General features: G+C 29.9%; 1 protein-coding gene and 1 long non-coding RNA gene across 3 annotated transcripts in view; both read left to right on the top strand.

The window, feature by feature from the left end:
* Positions 1-3237: 3237 nt before the first annotated feature.
* LOC113372469 lies at positions 3238-3638 on the top strand. The gene is made up of 3 exons (XR_003366770.1): positions 3238-3277; positions 3346-3476; positions 3578-3638. It is a non-coding gene; the product is annotated as an uncharacterized LOC113372469 (long non-coding RNA).
* Positions 3639-7346: 3708 nt separating this feature from the next.
* Positions 7347-24685, top strand: part of LOC113372468 (ADAM 17-like protease) — a 45642-nt gene continuing 28303 nt past the window's right edge. The window contains exons 1-6 of one of the 2 annotated variants that reach the window (XM_026612802.1): positions 7347-7450; positions 7530-7769; positions 12434-12555; positions 12617-12746; positions 15481-15866; positions 22451-22598. In XM_026612802.1, the coding sequence (XP_026468587.1) occupies positions 7387-7450; positions 7530-7769; positions 12434-12555; positions 12617-12746; positions 15481-15866; positions 22451-22598 (1090 nt within the window). In that variant the 5' untranslated portion in view covers positions 7347-7386. The remainder of the gene's footprint in view (positions 7451-7529; positions 7770-12433; positions 12556-12616; positions 12747-15480; positions 15867-22450; positions 22599-24685) is intronic. The other variant, XM_026612803.1, reaches the window with a different exon arrangement.

Genomic DNA, 24685 nt, shown 5'->3' with positions numbered 1-24685 from the left:
AACTTTTTAAATTCTTGCATTATTATAGTCATTCAAAAAAATTTAGTACAATTGTATAGTATATACTACAAATAAATAATTTAATAATTAACTTTGCAATATCATAGTTTGCACAATTCTCAGAATATGAGATAAATCTTTATTTAACTCTGGATCATTAACTTTTATTTATTTACTTTTCATGTCGTCGTCGACCATTTTTATTTTTATGTAAAATTATATTATAATTTGTCTATAAAATACGAATAACAAAGTTTATAATAACCTATTTAAAGCATTTAATATCTTCGAATATTTCATTACGGTACCGGAAGTGGCAGCAATTCGCCTTGAGACACGATACCAAGTTTATATACCCATACCCGTTTGTGAATTCAACAAGTTATTTGTTCTTTTTAACTTTTTAAATTCTTGCATTATTATAGTCATTCAAAAAAATTTCATTCGAAATTTCTTATTCCATAATTGAAAATATTTTTTGAACCATAGATAAAAGAAGAGTATATTATATGTTTTGAACCTCGTATTATATATATATATTGTTCTCATTTCCAATATTAAGAATAAGAAGTTATTCAGGTTTTCTTAGGCTTTATTAACATCGTGTGTTTGTATGTATTACATATATATTGTTCTCATTTCCAATATTAAGAATAAGAAGTTATTCAGGTTTTCTTAGGCTTTATTAACATCGTGTGTTTTGTGTGATTGTATGTGCGTGTGTATGTGTGAACAGATATATGACCTTTAGTCTATGTTTCCTTAAAAAGGACTGGGCCGATTGCAAAATTTTAAAAGCCGTTCGATGTAACTCGATCAGGACTAGCGTTTGTTCGTTTTGCGCGAAGATCAGCCAAGCCGTTTGTAAATAATAGAAAAGTGAAAAAAAAACTAGTCCGCGTTTTAGCCCGCAATTCTGAATCGATTTAAAAAAATCAAAAACTATTCGAAAAATATTATGAGAGTCGTGCTGATTAATTTTAGTTAAAGATCGGCCTAGCCGTTTTTTCGTAATTATCTGTTGAATTTTTTTTCGGAACTTTTTATGTTTATAGATATCATGGTCCTACAGAACATATTAAAATTTTACGGCACTACGGCAAAAAGTTTAATTTTAACTAGTGGTGTATGGCATCGTGTGCCTTGAGGCAAATTGCTGGAATTCAGGGCCGTACCTGGCCAGCGTGCAGTGCGTGCGAGATGCGGCCATATCAAAAAAAGTACAAATTTAAAGGCGGCCATACACAGAAACCGGCCATACCAAAAAGCGGCCGTAATAAAAATTGAAAATTGCATTGAAAATACACTGAATTAAAAGGCGGCCAAATTGAAAGACCGCTGGATTAAGAGACGGCCAAATTAAATCAACTTATAGTTAAAATATAATATATTAATTGAGTGCATTGCAATGTGAAAAACTATCGCAGATTATTAAATTTTGTGCAAATTTTCTAAACAACATGTTAGTTATTTTTTTAAAAAAAAATTTTATTTGCATAGATTTATTGCCAATCAAAATAAGTTATTTTTTATAAATGATTTAAAAATTAAATATTATTGAACAAGAAATAAACGTGTAGTATGTTCATTGAACAGGTGCCAAAATCGCCAAAAAATTTGTTAATCAATAACTGAAAAACGACTTGACCGATCATTGACAAAAAGTAATCAGCACGATTCTCAAATAGTACATTTGTAATGGTTTTTGAATTTTCAAAATCGATTCACGAATTTAGGCTATAACGCGGACAAAAAATTTCACACTTTTGATAAATCTAAAGAAACGGCTCGGCCGATCGTGAGGCAAAATTAACCAGCACGAGTGCTTATCGAATTTTCAAATAGAATTGCGCATTTTTATGAAAACGTCAAATGAAGATGAAATTTGCCCCACGTAAAAAAGTGCTGCTAATTTTTTCAAACTTTGATAATATTTTAAAAATTAAAACGACTTGTCGTAAGGTCGAAATATTTAGTTATATTTGAGATCATGATCTCTATCGTCAAAAAAGTTTTATAAATATCAACTTAAGAAAATATTTAACAATTATATACGAAGAAACGATCTGACCGATCTCGTAAAACTAATCAGCACGATTCTCAAATGATATCTTTCGAACAATTTCTGAATGTTTAGAAACGATGCGCGATTTTTGGCTAAAACGTGTACAAAAATTTTTACACTTTTTTGTTGATTAAAAACGGTTTGGTCGATTGTTGCACAAAACTGACAGATGGTAGTGGTTATCTAGTTACATCAAATAATGTTTGAATTTATTAAATCGATTTAACCGTATTTCAGAGAAAACTTTGGCAAAAAGTAAAAATCGGCTCATTAAAATATTTTTTTTTCCAAACGATTATTTATATAATATTTTTTGGTCTCAAACGATTCAGAATGACTAGAAACGTAGAGACAACATAAAAATTACAAGTTGAATTTTTTATGTTTTTAATATTTGATACTTTTCTATTATGTCATTTCCAAGGGCGGCCCAAAAATGCTCGCACGCAGGCGGCCACATGCCCAGACACGGCCCTGCTGGAACTTTCCGTACCGTAACGAAATGTTCAAGGAATATTAAATGTTATCAAATAGGCTATTAAATAAATACTGTAACATTGTATAATATTTATAAGAATTGTAAAAACTGAATCACAAAGTCAAAAATATTTATTTAAAGTATATAAGAGAGCTTTAAAACTTTAGCTTTTAAAACTGAAATCTGAATTATTTTCGGTATACAAAAAAAAAATTGAAATGAAAAAAAAATTCCGAAAGCAATTGTTTTGTCAACGCAAGCAGAAAGTTTTTTGAATTATTCAATTACGATGCTTATTTCTCTCAAAAACCCCCTTTTTTGACTATTCCCAGTAAACCACAGAAGTTAAATCTACGTAACTCATTTTGTAACTTTCGTTTCGAAACTGATGTTAAGTAAAAAAACCGATGCTGTTACGTATAGTTGTGATCTTTAACCACCGTCGACGCGTTTCTGTCGGTACGTGGCGCGGTACGTTGCATTGTCACATAGATTAGCCTTTGAAATAGCCGTGAAGTGTTTTATGAGCGAAACGTCAAATTAATTATAGGTTAACTCAGTTAGTGCATCGTGGACGCAGAATTGAGTATTTTATCGTGTATGTTTGAAATGCAAGATATTTCAATTATTGAAACGTTATTTATTAATTGCTTTTATATTTAGTGCGAAATCAGTTTGTAGAAATTAGTTAACAGTCAGCTGCAAAAGTATTTAATATGAAACCGGCAAATAAGGTGAGTCTAATTGTACTGAAACATATTTTAATTTATAAATTATTATAATAATGTTTAGTCATTTGCAGTATAGTATAGGCCGTCTTCAATGCAAAGTCTGTTTATGTGTTGTGATAAGTGATTTATCATGCAATATTGAAATTTCTAACGCACCAGTCAGAAATATAACCTCAATTCAGTGATATATGAATAAAGAGAAGTAAGTTATATAGTTTTATACATATTCATTTTTTATAGTTCCATTAGTTTCAGAACTATTTATCTAAGCACAAACTGATATAAGTTGGTTTTTAATTGTAGAGAAAATTACAGTGCTGATAACCCCTACGAAAATGGATTTCAAACTAGGGAAATTTGCTCCAATAGAGAAGATAAATACAAAGTTAGATAAAATATTAGAAATTATTAATCCTTTGTCACCAAAAAAACAAGCAAGGCTTCAAAACATGCAAGAAGAAAAATAAGAACACATATCAATAATAAGAACACATATCGATTAAGTGTTGAAAAGAAAATGAATTGTTGAGTATTTCTTAAGTAATGATCTTGTATTACAGAATAGGTATATTAATGTTTTACACAAAGAGACTTTAACTAATATGATTTAGTACTAATTTGTAATGTTTTACTTTTAGGAAAGTGATATATTTAATACGAAAACGCCAGAGGTGAGTATAATTGTGCGGATTTTTTTTAAATTTACAAATTATTATTATAATGATTAATTAGTTATTTTCAGTATATAGGTCGTGTTCAATGCAAATTCTGTTTATGTATTGTGATAATTGATTTATCACATATTATTGAAATTTCTGACAGACAGTCAAAAATCACATAACCTCAATTCATGATATGATATGAATATTATAGGTAGATATGTAATATTATGGTTTATACATATTCTTTTATAATTCCATCAGAACTATTCAGTTAAGCAAAAACTGATATAAATTGCTTTTCAATTGTAGAGAAAGACTGCTCATAACCCTTATGGGTTATGTCAAAATGGATTTCAAACTAGGGAAATTTGCTCTAATCAAGAAGATAAATTGTCATCAAAGAAACAAGCAAGACTTAAAAGCATGCGAGAAGGAATACAAAGAATACACCGGATATCACACATTATATGGATTAAGTGTTGAAGAGAACATGAATTGTTGAGTATTTCGAGTCTGATGATCTTGTGTTACAGAATTGGTATATTAAGGTTCTACATGAAGAGAATTTTAACTAATATGATTTAGTACTAATATGTAATGTTTTACTTTTAGAAATTCACGTCTTAAAAATTAAGAGGATAAAATCAATGCAAGAAAATTATTAAGTGTGTTCATCGAATAATTATCTCTGTCATATGATTGTAAGTACTACATAGTCATCAACTTCAAATAAGGAGTATGTTTAGAGGTAATGTTCACAAATGACTAATTTGTTCACAATATTTTCAATTAAAAATTTGTTTACAATATTACTAAGATGTTTCGTTCTATTTCAGATACATTAACAGATGCAAGTGAGTTGAGCATATTTAACGCAAGACTTAACTTTGCCAAGTCTGATTTAACTGAAGTTGCCAAGAGAGTTAAACATAATACATATTATGAATAAATAAATATTTATTTTTATAGGTTAACATTTTATGGACTATCAAATTTTAGTTTTCCAATGTTGCAACTATGTAATATGTAAATTTTGTATATAAATGATATTATTTAATAAAATTACTAAATATCCGAAATTGATTTTATATTTGCAGGAAATTTAATTAAATAATTATGTAACATAAAAGACACCTACACGCTTTTTTATTCAACTTTGATACGTAGCAAAAATGCAACCGCAGTGTTTTAGTGTGCAACGAAACAGCCGTTACGTTCATGCCCGCGAAATAGATACTTCTGTGTGCCTCCCAGGTTACGTACCTGCTTCGTGCGAACGTGGCAGCGTTACGTAACGTTCATGGCTTTGTTACGTTTTGTGGTTTACTGGGTTTATCCCTGTATCTTTGAAATGGCTGGGCCTGCCTTTGCCAAAACCTAATAGCCATTTCTCCCAATAATTACTAATTGAATGTTTTTCAGATCATTCAAACTCGATTTCTATTTTCTGCATTCTTTGCTTTTTATCTCCGTATCGGCTGGATCTGCCTTTGCCAAAAACTAATCCGCACATCTCCCTATCAAAGAGAATCGAATGTTTTTTGAACCATTTGAAGTTTTTTTCAAATCGGTTGATCCGTGCGCCCGAAAACGTAAACGAAAAAATGCGGACACACAAAACACACACACATCCATTTTTAATCTTCAAAACGTGGAGAAATGCAAAAATTATCATTTTGGATTTTTAACCCATTGCTATAACTACTCTTTTAACGGAAAGTTAAATATTTATTAAAGTTTGAAAAATGGTGTGATGGGTGAAACATTGTCAATTCATTAAAATTTGGAAAAAAAGCTTCAATTTTAGGACATATAAGCAAATGCCTGTGCAATATTATTAACATAATTACAGAATATTTAAATGTGTTTGAGGAAATTCAGTTAGAAATCGCACTATTTATTTAATTGAGAGCGAAAACTTTATTTTTAAAATAAACAGTTAAAAATTTTATCCAAATATCTAAATCTTAATTTCGGTTAATTAAGTCTATCATTAAGGCGCGCCACATCTAACGAACGAGCACGAACCAACATGTCGAACAAGAAAATACAAAAGGTGCGCTACACCTAACGAACGAACACGACCGAACATAAATGAACGTACCAGAACGAACGGCAACAGCATAGTGTGGACGCCACAACGATCACGAACGAACATAAACAAACATGGCGAGCAATGTTCCGCAACTTGTCGGTTCATCAAAGGGAATTGTTCGTTCGTGTTTGAACTCGTATGTGCAGTGTGGACGCTACCACGAATGTAGACAAACATTTTTCTTTTTTGGTGTTAAAAAGTGCAGTCCTGCATTAGTTTTTGTTGTGTTTATAATAATATATTGATGTTATTGACAAATTTTGTAAATTTGATGACTTTAAATAATTTTGCTTTTTCTCGCCACTTTAAATAATAAATCTGACGTTTCACGGTACTTTCTCGAACAAAGAGATTCAAGCCCTCAGTGCCCTACCTCAGTGCTTTGAGGCGTTTGTTTGGAATTATTCGCGTTCGTTCGTGTTCCTGTTCGTTCTTCTTTGTATTTTCTTGTTCGACATGTTCGTTCGTGTTCGTTCGTTAGGTGTGGGCGCACCTGAAGAACGAACACGAACACGAACGAACGCAAATAATTCTAAACAAACGCCTCAAAGCAGTGAGAGGTTGAATCATAGATAAAAGAAGAGTATGGGTTGAATATTTTTGTTCGAGGATGTACCGTGAAACGTCAGATTTATTATTTAGAGTGGCGGGAAAGAGAAAAATTATTTAAAGTCATCAAATTTACAAAATTTGTCAATAACAGCAGTATCTTTTAATAAACACAACATAAACTAATGCATGCAATTATAACATCAAAAAAGGAAAATGTTTGTCTGCATTCGTTGTAGCGTCCACACTGCACATACGAGTTCAAACATGAACGAACAATTTTTTTTCATGTACCGACAAGTTGGGGAACATTGCTCGCCATCTTTGTTTGTGTTCGTTCGTGATCGTTGTGGCCACACTATGCTCGTTGCCGTTCGTTCTGGTTCGCAATTCTTGCTTGTTCATGCTCGTTCGTTAGGTGTGGACGCACCTTTACACATTTTAGGAAGTTTATGTAACTTGCCTTAGGGCTTAATGCCACTTTCAACTAGTTACGAATACGAAATAATATCAGCGGTTTTTATATTGTACATGTGCTACCACCTATTGATCTCTCAATTAATTAAAACGAAGTCGACGAGTTAACGTTAAAGCGCCAAACACAGCGATCTCTTGATGTTTATTATCTATGGTTTAATCGTAGTCGTGTAGTGAAAAGAAAAAATGACAATTGCGGAGAAATGTCATTATTCGTGAAAGAGAAAAAAATAGCATTAATATTAGCTGCCTAATAGTTTAATATTAGCTATTATGTTTATATTTAAAAAATTTCACGTTTAATGTTTAAATAATTGAATCCAATCAGTATGACATTTTTTGAAATTTTTGTCATAGTAAATTTCATTTTGTCTCTTTTTGCAATTGGACAATGTAATGTGTGAATTAAATATTACATTAATATTTTTATTGATTCAATTGAGGAATACTAAATCAGTGATGTATATTTTAGGTTCCATACATAAAAATTTAAAAAATTATGATATTCTTCATACATCACATTTTGAACATAATATTATAAAAAAAGGTGTGCAGTATAGCTCACACCCAATGAATATCATAAAAGAAGTAAAATTCAAGACTTTGGGAAAAGATTTTCGGCTAATTCTAAATCCGCATAAAGAAGTCATACACTCAAAATTTAAAGCTTATTCTGTGAACGCAGAAGGAGAAGAAACAACTATTCATATAGGTGATTAATTTAAAATATTACAAAAAAATGAATCGATATTGTGCAAGATTTCAATGATAAAATAGAGTAGAGCCAAACCTTCTTTGTTTGATTTTGCATACTTCTATGTTAGAAATTTTCATAATATGATATCATTTAATGTACCTCTTTATAGTGTATTGTCTTTTACAAAATAACTTAAAAATTTTTTTCAGATTTTTTTGAATTTTATTTGAGATTTTTTGTGTTGCTAAATGCTTCAAATGTTCTGTTGTCTTGTTTATGTAATAAAAAATTACAACTTCTGTAATATAATATCATGCTGCTTCTTTACAGAAAAAAAGATATTAGATAAAACAGATAACATTAACAGACATAACATCAAAGATATAGACATAGATAAAGCATTTTTAAGCAAGCTGATTTTCATTTATAACGCATTAACCACATCTCTGCATGATCTTCCCAATTAGTTCCAGTTATATTGGTAATAGTTGAGTTTTTTAATTGTTTTGGTTATTTTCTCTCATTTTCTACTATTCCAACATTAATATATTACTCTACTCTATTTTATTCAAATCTTGAGAAATACTAATTGTTAGTATTTAAAAAATCAAAAATGATTTTATATTTTCCAACAAAGTTTAGTTTAGAGATACACATTTTTGTGACTAGAAAACTGCAAACGGTATATTAGATGGAATATGAATTACAATATTCTTCTAAGGATAAAATTTTTTGTACCTGTGATTTTTAGCATTCTAGGTACAAAAACCATTGCTTGGCAGGTTTCTGTTCTCTGCATCATCCTTCAGGAATTTGAAAATCCAAAAAAAGAACTGAATTATAAATTTGGCACTTCGACCTTCAATTTTTTATATGATTTTATTTACTCATTGTGAGGTCCAAATTACAAATTGCCAGTTGATTTCGATCTGCACAAGTATCCACAAGGCAATCCGAAAGGTGCAAGATGTATATGCATAAAATAAACTTTGTTTTGTAAGATTGAATTTTATATATTGTTTGCCTAAGTTACTAAAAGGTATGTGCAATGCCATGCAATACTGACCAGTATGAACCATTATCAGGCGATATAAGTTTTGCCTATTAGATTACTTGCACTCCCGCTAAGAATCTTTCTTATCGCCTGATGATGGTTTATACTGGTCAGTATTGCATGGCATTGCACATACCTTTTAGTCACTTAGGCAAACAATATATGAAATTTACTCTTACAAAACAAAGTTTATTTTATGCATATACATCTTGCACCTTTCGGATTGCCTTGCGGATACTTGTGCAGATCGAAATCAACTGGCAATTTCTAATTTAGACTTCACAATGAGTAAATAAAATCATATAAAAAATTGAAGCTCGAAAGGCCAAATTTATAATTCAGTACTTTTTTTAGGATTTTCAAATTCCTGAAGGATCAGCGCGTTAATATATATTATATTATGTAAAAGTTAAAAACTGAAATTATGATCAAAATTATTTTAATCACAATGAAATATATATTTGACTTTGAAATAAATTTTTGAATTAATGTTTATCATCAAATTTGCAATAGAAAAAAAGATTGAATCGCCTGGCATTACCTATACCTTTTTAAAATCGCTTAGATAAATACATATATAAATTGTAAACTTGCAGCAAAAGTTAATTTTAATGCATATACATTCATCTCATAAAGGTGCTTGACTTAACTGAGCACAAATTAAAATATTTATGTAATTTCAATTTGATGGGTTTCCCTAGTGATAGGTCCATAAATCTAGTGGTGAAGACACTACGTATAAAATTCAAATCAGTTAATCTTATGTACAATTAAAATTTTGTAGGCAATATTTAGCCATAGTAAAAGTTGATTAATTTAATTATTAAGACAAGGTGTGCTCTCCAATTATTATAGTCAGAGTATCATGACCAATGGCAATTAACAAATACTAGTGTATCGACAATTTTCTTTTGTTTTTGCAAGTCAGAAAACCAATATATACTAATAATATTGAACAATAATTGTTATAAATATATTAAAAAACAGTTGTGAGTAGCATTTTTGCTTAAGGCAAGTTGCGTGAACTTGCCGATAGGTATGCATACAACGATTTATCAAAATCTTATAAAAAAAAAATCTTTTGAAAATTAACTACGAAACGCCGATCTTTTCCTGTCTATCAGAACTTTTGAGGTCGAAATTATAAAAAGTATTTGTGAGTGTGTATGTGAGTCAATTTTTGATCTATTTTCAACGTATCCTCCAAAAAACGGGAGCACTGATTTCAAAAATTTAAAAGCCGATCAATACTTGTGTTTAAATTGTGTGTGTTTCAATCGAAATTTGTTAAATGCAACTTGATAATGACGAGCGTTAATTAGTTTTCAAACAAAATTCGCGAATAATTTTTAAAATTTAGAAACAGTTCGAAAGATATAAGGACCATTAATTTTTGGCAAAGATCGGCCAACGTTTCGGTCGTGTTAACTTTATTGTTAGCATGGCGTTAGAGTTCATTGCTTAAATTTCATCTTAAAATATAAAATATAGTTCTAGAAAAGTAGTTTAAATATAATAAAACTAAAAACTTTAACTAAAATAAAACTTAAAATTTGAATTAATTGGTTGCGCTTGTGGGAGACACTAACGCTTATTTCTGAACTAAAAATAATACAATTACTGATAAGTTCGTTTGAAAGGTATTAATTGAAAATCGTATTTATTAGTTTTTAATGAAAGTGAAAACTTTATTCAGAACTAAATGATGGATATTTAATTTAAATAGTTAAATCTTAATTCCAGGGCCGGTCCTGGGGTCCTTTGCGCCCGCATGCAACTTTTATTCTAGCGCCCCCCCCCCTATTAATTTTAACTGTTTTAACAGTTTATCATTAAAATTAAATAAATATTTATATAAATTGTTTTCAAATTAATTTTTAATTATTCTGGATTTAGTTTAATCTAAGATTTTTAATTATTTAGGATTTAGTATACAAAAAATTAGATATAATCTAAAAGCGTATAAAATACATTGATTTTAAATTTATTTAGAAAATCGAGGCGATTTGCGGGTTGATTATTATCAAATATTTTTAAATTTTCAATTTTTAACGTATGTGCAAATATTTGGATTTTGAAACATTTTACTTATTTATTACGCAATTTATTCTATTGAGCAAATCATGCCAGGAGAGCTAAAAACAACTAGCTTTTATGTATTTCATGTGGGATTTTTTAAATTTAAATTAATTTAATTTTTTATTATTTACAATATTAAAAATTGCGGCGTAAAATTCTCCTTATTGATATCGTAAGACCCGAATTGTATTCATCCTTGTTTTCCCGTCATACTCAGAGTACCAGATTGTTTCAATTGTGATTGTGATAATTTTTTAACGTATTTTAGAAGTATTGTCCAAAAATCAGTAAAAAATGAAAAAAAGAAAAAACGCATTTCTTGAACTATATTGAAAAAAAAAATCTAATTATGTTTGATATGTATTATTTCTGCATAGTTAATAATAATTAAATTTAGAGTATGGACACCACTAGGTATAAAAAAAGCCTTAAAATTTTTGTTCCAAAGTAAATTCTGCTTTCATTTTTTAGATTTGTTCCGTTTCCATAACCCTAATCACGCATGTCTTCAATATTCAAAATTCATCAGAAGCGAAACATTTGGAACAAAAGCAACTGTTACAATTCAATTTCTCGGAATAAACATGCCATTTTCTAGGCACTGATTCCCCATTTTTTATTTTTCCTATTATAATTTGTTTATATTTTTAACAAGTTCCGTTTCAACTAAATCGCCATTTTTCGTCAATAATGCCCAATAATTTAAAACTTCGTAGGTTTGCGCTTACGGAATTGAACACTAGATAATTTCTTTTTCGATTCCACGGTAACTTCAAACAAAGAAAATATTGAATAAGTAGATTAAGCAATAAACAGAGCTGTTATTTAGTAATTTGCAGAGTTATTATTTGGATAATTGTTTCTACTGATATCACATAGTAAAATAAATATGCTTTTTGTGTCCCCGTATCCCTAGTTAAGTTAGATAGTTTATTATAATTCATTAATATGTTATAAATTTTATTTCCGAATCTCATTTTGGCGCCCCCTAAGGCGTGCGCCCGCATTTTTGCATGCATCGCATGCAAGACAGGACCGGCCCTGCTTAATTCTTATTGATTAAGTCCATTATTTTCACGCATCTGAAAACACGCATAGTTTTATTTTTGTTCGAAAGTTTTTTTTTTAATTTCTCGTTTTTCATAATTTTCATTGAAATAAATTATTATTATAATTTCATGGAATTGCGTACGACTACTTACGGAACGGAATTTTGTGTCAGTGTATATGGAGCCAATTTTATCAAAAAATTGAGCTCGTGGTTGAGCAAAATACCGATTATTTTTAAAAAAAAAAATACGTTGCAAATTTTATATTCATGTTCTATAATTATCTTACAATTAAAATCTACAGATGAGATCGGTTTTATTGCGTTAACTTTTTCTTTGTTTCACTTTTTCTAAAAATCTACTCCAAAGTCAAAGGCATAGATAAGGTCATATTAATTTCAATGGCGGCGTATTCGTGTTTTACTATTTTGTATTAGGCAAAACATGATTTACATTAAGTATTAATTAAATTAATTGACTTTCAACTATCTTTGCAGATCATGACAACTTTTTTAAAGGAAGATTGTTTGGAGAAATTGACTCTGATGCCAGGGTGCACATAGAAAATGGATTGGTTACAGCTACTATTCATCTGCCTGATGAAATTTATCACATTGAGGTACTAAACAATATCACGCGATACCTATTTAGAACAAAACTTCATTAATTAAAATTTTTAGCCTTCTTGGAGACATTTTCAACATCATGGAAATGAGACTATGATTGCTTATCGCCAGTCTGATGTTTTGTTAAGTTGGGAACACTCTGGACAAAGTTCAAAAACTTGTGGATATGTTAGAGAGGGAGCAGGTATTTTTTTAAAAAATCAGGGGATATGTCAATTATTAACTTCCCGTAGGGTAAGTTATTGTAATTATCTTCCAAAAATCGAAATTGAAAATTTTTGCATTTCTCAACATTTTGAAGGTTTCTAAACATTTTGGCATACCTCAGAAAAAATGGATGTGTGTGTGCGTTTTGTGTGTCAGCATTTTTTCGTTCAATCAGATTTGAATGGTTCAAAAAACATTCGATTTTTATTCATAGGGAGATGTGCCGATTAGTTTTTGTCAAAGGCAGGTCCAGCCGTTATGGAGATACTGAGCAAAGAGTGCAGAAAATACAAATCGAGTTTTCGAGAGAACGGAGTATCCGATTTCAATGATCTGAAAAACATTCAATTTGTAATGATTAGGAGAAGGGGTGATTAGTTTTTGGCAAAGGCAGGTTTAGCCATTTCGAAGATATAGAGCTAAATGTACAAGAAATGATAGTTTTTGAGAGAACTAAGCATCAGATCAGAAAACTTTCTGCTTTTGTTGTCAAAACAATTGCTTTGGGAAAAAAATCAATTTTTTATCGAAAATAATTCGATTTTTGGCTTTTGAAATTTTAATCTGATTTTAATTTGAATTTTGGCTAAAGTTCTAAAGCTTGCTTATATATTTAAAATAAATAATTTCAAGTTTGTAATTCAGTTTATATAATTTGTAATAAGCGCATTTGAAAACCCTCAGATGTTTTGTAGCATATAGCAGCATGTTTTTCAGATAAAAATTTGGGCGGTCCACTTCTCCCTACATTTTCGAAAAACACGGTAAATACACTTTTTTTTGCCAATTAAAAAAAGATATACTTCCAAACATAATTGCAAGCATCTGCTTTGCATCTGCTATGATAAAAGGTTGCATTTTGGAGTACCCTTACAACTACAAAAAAAAATATTTTCATTTTTAACAATTTTACAACCAAAAATAAAAACGTGGCCCACTTTTGTCTACAGCACCCTACTTTAAATAAATGATTTTAACTTTGTAATTCAGTTTTTATAATTCTTATAAATATTAAAAAATATTACAGTATTTATAATAATCTATTTGAAAACATTTAATTAATATTCTTCGAACATTTCGTTACGGTACGACAAATTCAAGCAATTTGTCTTAAGACACGATGCCATACCGCCACTAGTTATATCTTTTTTCATAAACTATATTTATACGTCCAATCGTCGTGAAAATTTGGAAAATTGTAGGTAAAATCCCGGACAGGTTTTCAGATATTTTGATTGAAGCCAAGTGGTAGGGGTTATAATGCTGATATGCAAAACCCGTAAATTCGTTTTGTTTATTTCAATTTTTGGATCCGCTTATTATATCAATATTCTGGAAATTTTGAACTTTTTCCAAAGCAATTATTAAAACTTCTGAAACCATTAAATTTCTGATAATTTGATGTGCATATGTCTAATGATCATTTTTGACCGCCAAATGGCTTTCTTTTACTTTTTTACTAGATCTTCGAAACCGCTAGACCTGCCTTCCCAATCAGTTCTTCATATTGTCAATATGTGAAGTATTTTTTGAATTATTAAAATCGGAAGCTCCGTTCTCTTAAAAAGTGAGGTACCGTAATTGGCACTTTTTGCCCCGTATCTTTGGTACGGATAGACCTGCCTTTGCCAAAAACTAATCAGCACGCCTCCTTATAAATACGAATCAAATGTTTTTTAAATTATTCAAATCGGTTGATTCGTGTTCCTGAAATCGACGACGAAAATTTGTATCCGCACACATACATACATTTTTTGTAAGGCTTGCCTTTGAAACGTAAAGATATATAAAAAATTTCATTTTCGATTTTTTTACGATTTCTATAACTTACCCTACGGGAAGTTAATAATTGTTTCAATAAAAACTATTGGTTTTAATTAATATACGAGTATACATATATATGCATATACATATACAAATACATAAATATATATATATATATATATATATATATAAATATATATATATATGTATATATATGTATATATATATATATATATATATATATATATATATTAGGGTGGTCCTTGATATGGACATTTTCGAATTTCCTTGCTTCCAAGGGCTCAAATGGTTCCAAATTGATAAAAAACAGTTCTCTGAAAGTTTTAGCTCTTAATATTGTTTTTTAGATAGAGCGCAATCCAATCAAAGTTTTGTATGGAAATAGCATAAAAAATTTTCAAAAATTTTGCAGAGCGTCGAATTTTCAATAAAAAATGACACGAATTTTCACTTTTAATTCATTTGTCGCTAAGTTATACCTAAAAAAATGTTTTTTTTTAATTTTTAAAAAAATTTTCATGCTATTTCCATACGAAGTTTGATTGAATTGCGCTTTATCTAAAAGTTAATATTAAGAGCTAAAACTTACTTAATCGACCAAGTCGATTTTATAGAAATAATTAAAATCGTTGAATACATTTTATAAGTAAATTATAAAAGTCGATATATGCTGGTACAGAATTTAATAACCAATGATTTATATTATCATTATTTTTATTTTTTTTTATTTATATATATACATTATTTTTATATCTCAGACAGACAGAGGTTATTTAAGTAAATTTTTCAAAAACTTTAATTCGTTGTCAACTTTTTTCACACCCAATGAAAGTACATGAAAGTAGCATTCAAAATGTTTTTAGATAAACTATTGGTTTCTAATTATTCTTCTTTTTTTTCAATTTCCACATTATTTTATTTATTAGAAAAAGATAATGATGACGAAATCGAGGTTGAAACTTTACAAGATAACGAAAATTCGACAAGAAACAAACGCCAAATAGATCAATATGAGTATACACCGACGAAGACGAGATGTCCACTTCTCTTAGTAGCGGATTATCGTTTCTTTCAAGAAATGGGAGCAAGCAATACAAAGACAACAATAAACTATCTTATAAGTTTAATCGATAGAGTGCACAAAATTTACAATGATACAATATGGCAAGACAGACAGGAACAGGATGGCTTCAAGGGAATGGGTTTTGTAATCAAAAAAATTGTTGTTCATGCTGAACCTACGAGAGTCAAGGGAGGAGAAGCTCATTACAATATGATTCGAGAAAAATGGGATGTGAGAAATTTGCTTGAGGTAAATATATTTTTACATTTAAGTATTAATAATAACTTTTGCATGTATAAATACCCATTTAATATTTTATCAATTAGATTAAATTTGTATTTTTTACATTAGAAGTACATCAATATTTTTTTTTGAAAATTACATCTTACAAATTTCTTTTTCGCTTTACTATCGTCACGTCTTATAATTATATGAACAGGAACAGAATGATTTAATATTGTCAATATTATATATATACATATATATATATATATATATACATATATATATATATATCTTATATATAAAAATAGATCGCAAAATGTGTTGGTAAGCGCATAACTCAACAACGCCTGGACCAATTTGGCCAATTCTTTTTTTAAAATGTTCGTTGAAGTCCAAGGATGGTTGTTACGGCGAGAAAAAAACGAATAATACCCGGGAAAACCCTAAAAATAGCCCTTTTCTTCTTTAATCGAGTAGGCAACGCAATTTGTATAAAAAACAATGATCTATGTCATGACATTTTGTGTAGTTTTTGATAATCTTGAATATATTTATATAAACATAGAAATATCTTCCTATTAATCAAGCTATATTGGCAGCCAAAAACATTGATGTAAATTAATTAAATTTCAAAATTCAAGAACAAATTGTAGGCGAATCAGTTGATTCGGCAACTAACCAAGACGATGCACCGGAGTTTTTAAACTCGATGGATTTGCTAGGATTGTCACCTCACAATCTTCAATTAAAGGTTGGATCGGCAATTATAATGTTGCGAAATATCGACCAACCGCACCTTTGCAACGGCACAAGGTTAGCGATAAAAAAAGATTTGAGATTAAACGACTACAGTTTCCAGTGCGTTTATGGTATCATTAAGTGTTTGTGGTATTAATTTGGAAAACCCATGTTTCTCACATGGAAAATTGTATGTTGTCTGTTCCCGTATTGGAAAACCATCCAATTCGCCAGGTAATCAAACAAAAAACATCGTTTATCACAAAGCACTACAATAAAAATTGAACTGATTTTTGAATTATGATTTACATGATTAAAATTACTTACATTTAAATGCTTATAGTGTTTTATTTAATTATTTTTAATTCACACCGAATTATTACCAGGGTGGCGGTTCTGTTCAGGATAATTTTTTGCAAAGAATAGAAAAAAGGTAGGCACAAAACACCGCCACATTACAATTTTTTTTTAACAGGACGAAGTCTGTCGGGCCGGCTAGTATATATATATATATATATATTAGGGTGGTCCTTAAAATGGTCATTTTCGAATTTCCTTGCTCCCAGGGGCTCAAATGGTTCCAAATAGATAAAAAACAATTCTCTGAAAGTTTTAGCTCTTAATATTAACGTTTAGATAGAGCGCAAATCAATCAAAGTTTTGTATGGAAATAGCATGGAAAAATTTTCAAAAATTATCAAAAATGTTAAAAATGTTTTTTAGATGTAATTTAGCGAACAAATGAATGAATAAAACTCATTCATTTGTCACTAAGTTATATCTAAAACATTTTTTTAAATTTTCAAAATGTTTTCCATGCTCTTTCCATACAAACTTTGATTGAATTGCGCTCTATCTAAACGTTAATATTAAGAGCTAAGACTTTCAGAGAATTGTTTTTTATCTATTTGGAACCAGTTGAGCCCCTGGGAGCAAGGAAATTCAAAAATGACCATTTTAAGGACCACCCTAATATATATACATATATATATATATATATATATATATATATATATATATATATAACGGGCATAACATCAATAAAAAACATGAATTTCTTTGAAAAAATTATTTTACATCCATACGTTGCGGCTATAATCCAAGCACTAAGATTAACTAATTGTAAGTACTATTTACTCTTTTTATTTTTTCTTTTTACTTCAATTCAATTGTTTTACTTTTTAATTTTATTTTAAGTTTCCGCCGAATGAAGGCTAGGATTATAGCCGTAACGTATGAATGTAAAATAAATTTTTGAAAGAAATACATGTTTTTTCATTGTGCTTTTAGCCATAAGCTATATAACGGATTTCTTAAAAACAGAATGCGTTAAGGCTACAATTGTAGCCACCGCAGAGAACCAGTATTTTTTTAACTTCCCGTAGGGTAAGTTATTGTAATCGTCCAAAAATCTAAATTGAAAATTTTTACATTTCTCGACGTTTTGAAGGTTTCTGAATATTTTGGCATACCTCAGAAAAAATGGATGTGTGTGTGTATATATGTATGTATGGATACAATTTTTCGGTCACGAAACATTTTTTTTTGTGTATCGAAAATAAATCAGATTTTATTTTTAATTCTGACTAAAGTTCTAATATACTTTAAACAAATAATTTCAACTTTGCAATTCAGTTTATATAATTTTTATAAATATTAGACAATGTTACAATATTTATAATAATCTATTTGAAAACATTCAGTATTCCTCAAACATTTCGTTACGGTACGGGAAGTTCCAGCAATTTGCCTTAAGGCACGATATGCCATACACGCAGACACCCCACTAGTTATTTTATATATAATTGCTTATATTATTATTCAAATATGTTTTTAGAGTATTATTATTTGATATAGACACTATTTAACCTCTCGATTTATTTTAATAAAAGTGCCGACGTTTGGAAACGCGGTCCCAAAATGTAAATTTATTCTCACAGATTCTATCTTTGAGTAGTTAAAGCTTGCCAGAACTTGTCAATAATTGTTTACAAAATGTTATTATAATATTTGAGGAAATAGACTTGGTGGTTGTAATTAGCTCGTCGAATGTTACAGAATATGCATGTTCTGCGCACGTAATTATATTTGTGGATGCATTAGATATAGGTGCTTAATTCTGTATTAGTTGTGGTAATGAAAATTGTTATTACATCATAATAAAAAAATAGTGAAGTGATAAGGGCTTACTGAAAGATAACTTGAACAGCTTACAGAAAAATGAAATTGAACATTTAGTTTACTCACAAGAACCTCAGATTTACCCTTCTGGGATTTTGATGAAATTTCGCATGATTATAGAGGTGTTAGAGTTTATAGTCAAACCGAAAACCTTGATAACTTGAAAGATAACTTGAACAGCTTACAGAAAAATGAAATTGACCATTTAGTTTACTCACAAGAACCTCAGATTTACCCTTCTGGGATTTTGATGAAATTTCGCATGATTATAGAGGTATTAGAGTTTATAGTCAAACCGGAAACCTTAAAATATTATAGGCAAATGAGAAGTGGTGTTATTATAAAAATTAATTAAAACAACGACAATAGACATTGTCGCCAAAGGATTGCACCTCAGTGCAAAAGTCATCCTCCACCCACGTCTACTATGGTTCCTACAATATAAGGTCCAAGTCGAGGGTTAAAAATATTTATTGAGAAATGCAACATCCTCCGAGGATGTCACGATACGTGTCGGTAGCTCTATCAGTTAGAGCAGTGCTTCCTAACCTGTGGGTAATTACCCCCGCAGGGGTAAAATGGAGTTCTAGGGGGGTAACACGGGATGGCACGAAATAGTATTAAAATAGCAATAAAGAAATATAATAGTACGGTAAACGGTAGCACGGCGTTCTCTTGTGGCGGCTGAGTTCGCAGATAAAAATATAGATTTTTTTTAAGAAAAAGGAGAAGATTCTGAAGTCTTTGCGCATGTTTCTACAGGCGATATACAGAAAGCAAATGAATCATGCCATCAATCTTTATACAAAATTGCTTATCGCATCGCACGTAATAAAAAACCACACACTATAGGAGAGGACCTCATCTTGCTTGTTAGATTCAGTAACACTTGTTATTGGTGAGCAACATGTAGCTAAGATTAAACAAATCACACTTTCAAACCCTACTATTCAAATTCGCATATGTGAAATGAGTGCCGATATTCTAGCCACTGTTATTTCTGAAATAAAGGAAAGTCCTATGTTTGCGCTGCAGTTGGACGAGTCCACAGATGTTGCTTTGTGTTCACAATTATTGGTGTTTACACGATACATTAAAAGATGATGATGTAAAGGAGGAATATTTATTCTGCAAGTCTTTGCCCACTACTACTCGCGGCAAAAGTTTTCAGGCGCTCGTGAAACAAGTTGCTCCTCAAGTTTTCGGCTATCATTGCTTGATACACCGTTACGCTTTGGTTGTGAAAACGCTTCCACCAGATTTGATAAACACGTTTAGTAACATAGTAAAAATTGTTAATCATATTCGAAGCAGTGCTACTAACTCAAGATTATTCAAAGTTTTGTGCGATGAAGTTGGTCCCTCTTTTAATGCTCTTTTGTACCCTACAGAGGTACGTTGGTTATCAAGAGGCAAAAGTAGGGTTTACGAATTACGAGAAGAAATTCGATTGTTTTTTGAAAATCAGAGAACACAAAAAAAAAATATTATGCAAAAATTAAAGACCAAACATTTGTTCTAAAAATGTCGTACCTTGCTCATTTTTTCACTGAAATTAAGAGTCTGAATATTTCATTTCAAGGAAATGAAACGAATATTTTGACGTTGCAGGATAAAATCGCAAGTTTTGTGAGCAAATTGGAACTTTACCAACGCAGTTCAGGCTGGTGATGTGTCAATGTTTACACAACTAAGTGAGCAATTAGTAAATAATAAATAAGACAAAATCATCGAAGAAACCGTCTGAATGTTGAGCATGACCTGAGATGCGCGTTGGTAAAACCGAACCTAATATTGTCAAATTTGCGAATGCAAAGCAATTTCAACCTTCATACGAGTTAACTTCAAGATTTGCATATTACTTTACTTTACTAGTTACCTAAACGTGCAATTTCTTAGAATTTAGTTAGATAATAAACATATTTTTGTTCGAATTTGTGTGGTTTTAATTATTTTAAATTAGCTAGGGGTTAACTCAATTCCCATACTTATTCACAGAAGTAGTGACATTGAAAAGGTTAGGAACCACTGAGTTAGAGCGTTTAACCTACTTTTTGCGTTTCGATATATAGATGAATAAGTTAAAAACGATCGGATTCAAAACCGGCCAGTGTATGATTTATTTTTTATATTTCTACCACAAAATTACTACCACATGAATTAGACAAATAAGAAATTAATCAGAGGAAAAGACGCGCAAAATTACATTTGACAATGTATTACCTCATATTTGTATTTTCGAAAATTAGAGGCCAGAAACAGAGAAATATAATATTATATAATGTTTTGAATATGCGACAAATACGCCTTCCAAAATTTTATTATAGTGCAATTTATAGTCACATATAGCAGAATTTAAAATATGTAGAATTGTTAATATCCTATGTAAATACATATAATATATGTACTTACTTAGAGATTTGATTCAAACATATCATTTTTTGTTTGCAAATTATTTGAAATGGGTTAATAGTTCTAATATTTTTTTTGCAATATTTAGCTATTCAAACATAAAAATAAGTTTAAAAAAATAAAAAAAGATTTTTTTTTCTGACGGAACTAGATAATTTTAGTTCTATTACTTATGAACGCAAAAGGCAGGACAAGCACTCTTACTAATAAAGCTACCGAGACGTCGATACGGAACACAATTTTAATTATTTTTTATAATTAAACCAGTTAGCTCAAGCCTATAACATTTAAAGATATTAAATTTGACTACAAACTCACCATGCAAAGTTTCATCAAAATCTCAGAAGAGTAGGTAGTAGGTCTGAGACTCTCCTTGTCAGAGAAAAACAAGACTAGTCGCACACAATTTTGTATCAACAATTTTGTATCGAAAAATATCATAAAACTTTTGCATAAAAGACATTATAAATGATTATTAACAATTATTTATAGCATCATATAAATAAAACTCGTATTGTAATTGAATTTTTATTTTTATTTTATCTTGAAAATCCTAAAATTTCATGGATTGTATTTGATTTAAGCCGGCCGCAGACGATACTGTATAATTGCGCAACCTGTGACTTGCATATGTATTCTGTAGCATCTGTGGGATGTTTTTTGCGTTTTTTAAAAAGTATTTTGTTTAAGGGGTAATGCCACTATAACGTAAAAACGTGTTTTTTATCCTTTTCGGATGGAAGAAAAAGTAACTACAACAGTGATATTACAAGTACATAGTTATTTATTGTACTTTGTTACTTAACAAAATAAAAAAGTATTGTAAAAAAGATTAAAAACCCCAGCCATTTTGTCGATGTGCGTCTAATTGGAGGCGCTCTGCGGCACGTGAAACAACTTCTGCAAATTTAGATCTAATACTGGGTACGGTTGTGCCATAAACCTTTGATCTGCCATAAACCTTTTGCATAAAAGACATTATGAATGATTATGAAAAAAACCTTTGCCGTCCAAATTTGATTTGGGGTTTTTTAATGTGTTTTATACGTAAATCGATAAGAATATAGTACGTATTGTAGCAATCACTCTATAAGAATATAGAACCCAGCAATCTGAAACTTATTTTGCTTCTGCTAATACAAAGTTGTACTCTACAGGATCAATGTTTACATTTCCGTTATATAGCTTTAAATATTATTATTGTTTTTTTTTTATATGTTATCATTTTGCATTTGTATTTATTTTATAATTTAAAATTTAATTTTATAATTAATTAGGTATTTTCTAGAAACGCTGATAATGCAAAGTTTTGTCTAGCGCATTTATTTACTCATCAGACATTTGGCAATAGCGGTAAAAATGTGTTGGGCCTTGGATACATAGCATCGTCGAGACTTCGTTCTCCTGGCGGAATCTGCACTTTCGGTGCATTTTTATTGTTATTACAACTAACTCTTTAGCCAATAGTAATTAACAACGCAATAATACTATCATTAACTGCCCAAATAGTCTAAGAGCCAGTGAACTGTTTGACTAACCTGTTTTCTCAAAGCTAGAATTTTTTTTAATAATATTTTATTATCGGTAAATTAAGAAAGTGCCGGTCTGGCAAGCACCTCGCGATTGGGTCATCATTCCTCGAGTTTTTGAAAATGTAAAAAAAAAATCAATTCTTGTTTCTTCAATTTTTAAATGTGTTCCACAAATTTGATTTGAACAATATTCGCAGTGCTAGAAGTAAAAACAATAGGCTTTCGAATAACGCTAATAAGAAAGTAATTAAACAAAACGCACTATCCGAAAACATTAATTGAATAATTATTTTATCCTTTTAGCTAATAATAAAGGATTATTTAGCATATATTACTATACATTATGTGGTCTAAGCCAATATGAGTAGAATCACGTTTTTTTTTCGATATCTTTTTTGGTTACGCCAAAAATTGAGTTTGAAAAAGGGGCCACTCTGGCATATTTTCAATGATATCTCGGCCATAAGGTGAGATACAAAGTTGAAGTTTGATATATCGGATGTGACCTTCAAAATGGCGTATAAATTATTCAAATACAAGGGTATTAGTCAATTATGTATGGCAATGCGCCCACACCCTTGCGCGTCGTGACTATTATGTACTCGTCTGGCAGACCCTTGCAATCGTCAGAATGGTCTGTCATTTTACATATGCTTTCTGAACACCCTCAAAGAATACACCCTCAAAATTTAAGCCTTGTGAAAGCAAGTTAAATTTTTTTTTTTTTACATTTTCAAAAACTCGAGGGATGATGACGCAATCGCGAGATGCTTGCCAGACCGGCACTTTCTTAATGTACCGATAATAAAATATCATTAAAAAAAATTCTTGCTCTGAGAAAACGGGTTAGTCAAATAGTTCACTGGCTCTTAGACTAAAACTGTTTATCAAACAGAATTTTGCATGTTTTCATTACTATAGTGATTATGTATTATTTCAATGAATGCATTTTACCGTATTTGTTGTGCATGTAAAAAAATAATTAAATTACAGTTATGACATATGGCAAAGTTAGAAAATACATTTCTATGCTCTACTAGAAATAATGTTTAAATACTTAAACATTTCTTGTAGTAGAGTTGTATTGTAATTATTATTATTACTATAAGTTTTAATCAATTAATATAAATATACTAAATATACAATATTTAATACCATTGAGTATAAAGTGAAAGCTTGATGCATACTTGAATATTTGTTATAATGCTCTTATCTATATTAATTTAGGGCATACGTTCTTAAAATGAAAAGCTTAATAATGTTTTGATGATGATCCTGAATAATTTATAAGAGCATTTATGCATTTATAAGAGCTTCTTGGCTCCGAGTTTTTTAATGTGATCCGATATGCATGAAATTTTGAAATATAGATTCATTTCATCCTTAAGTTAACAAAAAAATGTTATATATTTTTTTTAAAACACCCCTATAATTTGTCTACTTAAATAATAATTTAAACTAAAGACTTTATAAACAGCCCTTAGTTCAGATAATCCAAATTTTTTAATGGAATTAAAAAGTTTTGAAGAAACTAAATTAAGATAATGATGACCATCATCAGAAACTGCTTGACTGTCACATTTAACCCTTATGTTATTAACCCCTGATTGTCACATGTAACCCGTTGCGTGATGTCGCCATCATTATTTTAATTTAATTTGTTTTATAATTAAACATTCTTTTTCACAAACATGGTTGTTGTTGTAATATTATTTTTTGCTACTTAAGAAGAGTAAATTCGGACTCGGTTGTGTTCCTATTTGTATTTTCTGGATGGAACCCTGTTAAAAAGTATTTTGTTTAAGGGGTAACGCCACTGTAACTTAAAAACGTGTTTTGTATCATTTTTTGGATGGAAGAAAAAGTAACTGCAACAGTGATATTACAAGTAATCATTTGTTGTACTTTTAAGTAACAAAATATTGAAGTATTGTGGAAAAATTAAAAACCACAGCCATTTTGTCGATATGCTTCTAATTG

Source organism: Ctenocephalides felis, unplaced genomic scaffold (assembly GCF_003426905.1).
Source record: "Ctenocephalides felis isolate EL2017-DRISC unplaced genomic scaffold, ASM342690v1 CF-g0.4_SCAFFOLD_01604, whole genome shotgun sequence".
Taxonomy (NCBI): Eukaryota; Metazoa; Arthropoda; class Insecta; order Siphonaptera; family Pulicidae; genus Ctenocephalides; species Ctenocephalides felis.
The sequence above is the reverse complement of the archived record's forward strand: the minus strand, read 5'-3'. Positions and strand labels throughout refer to the sequence as shown.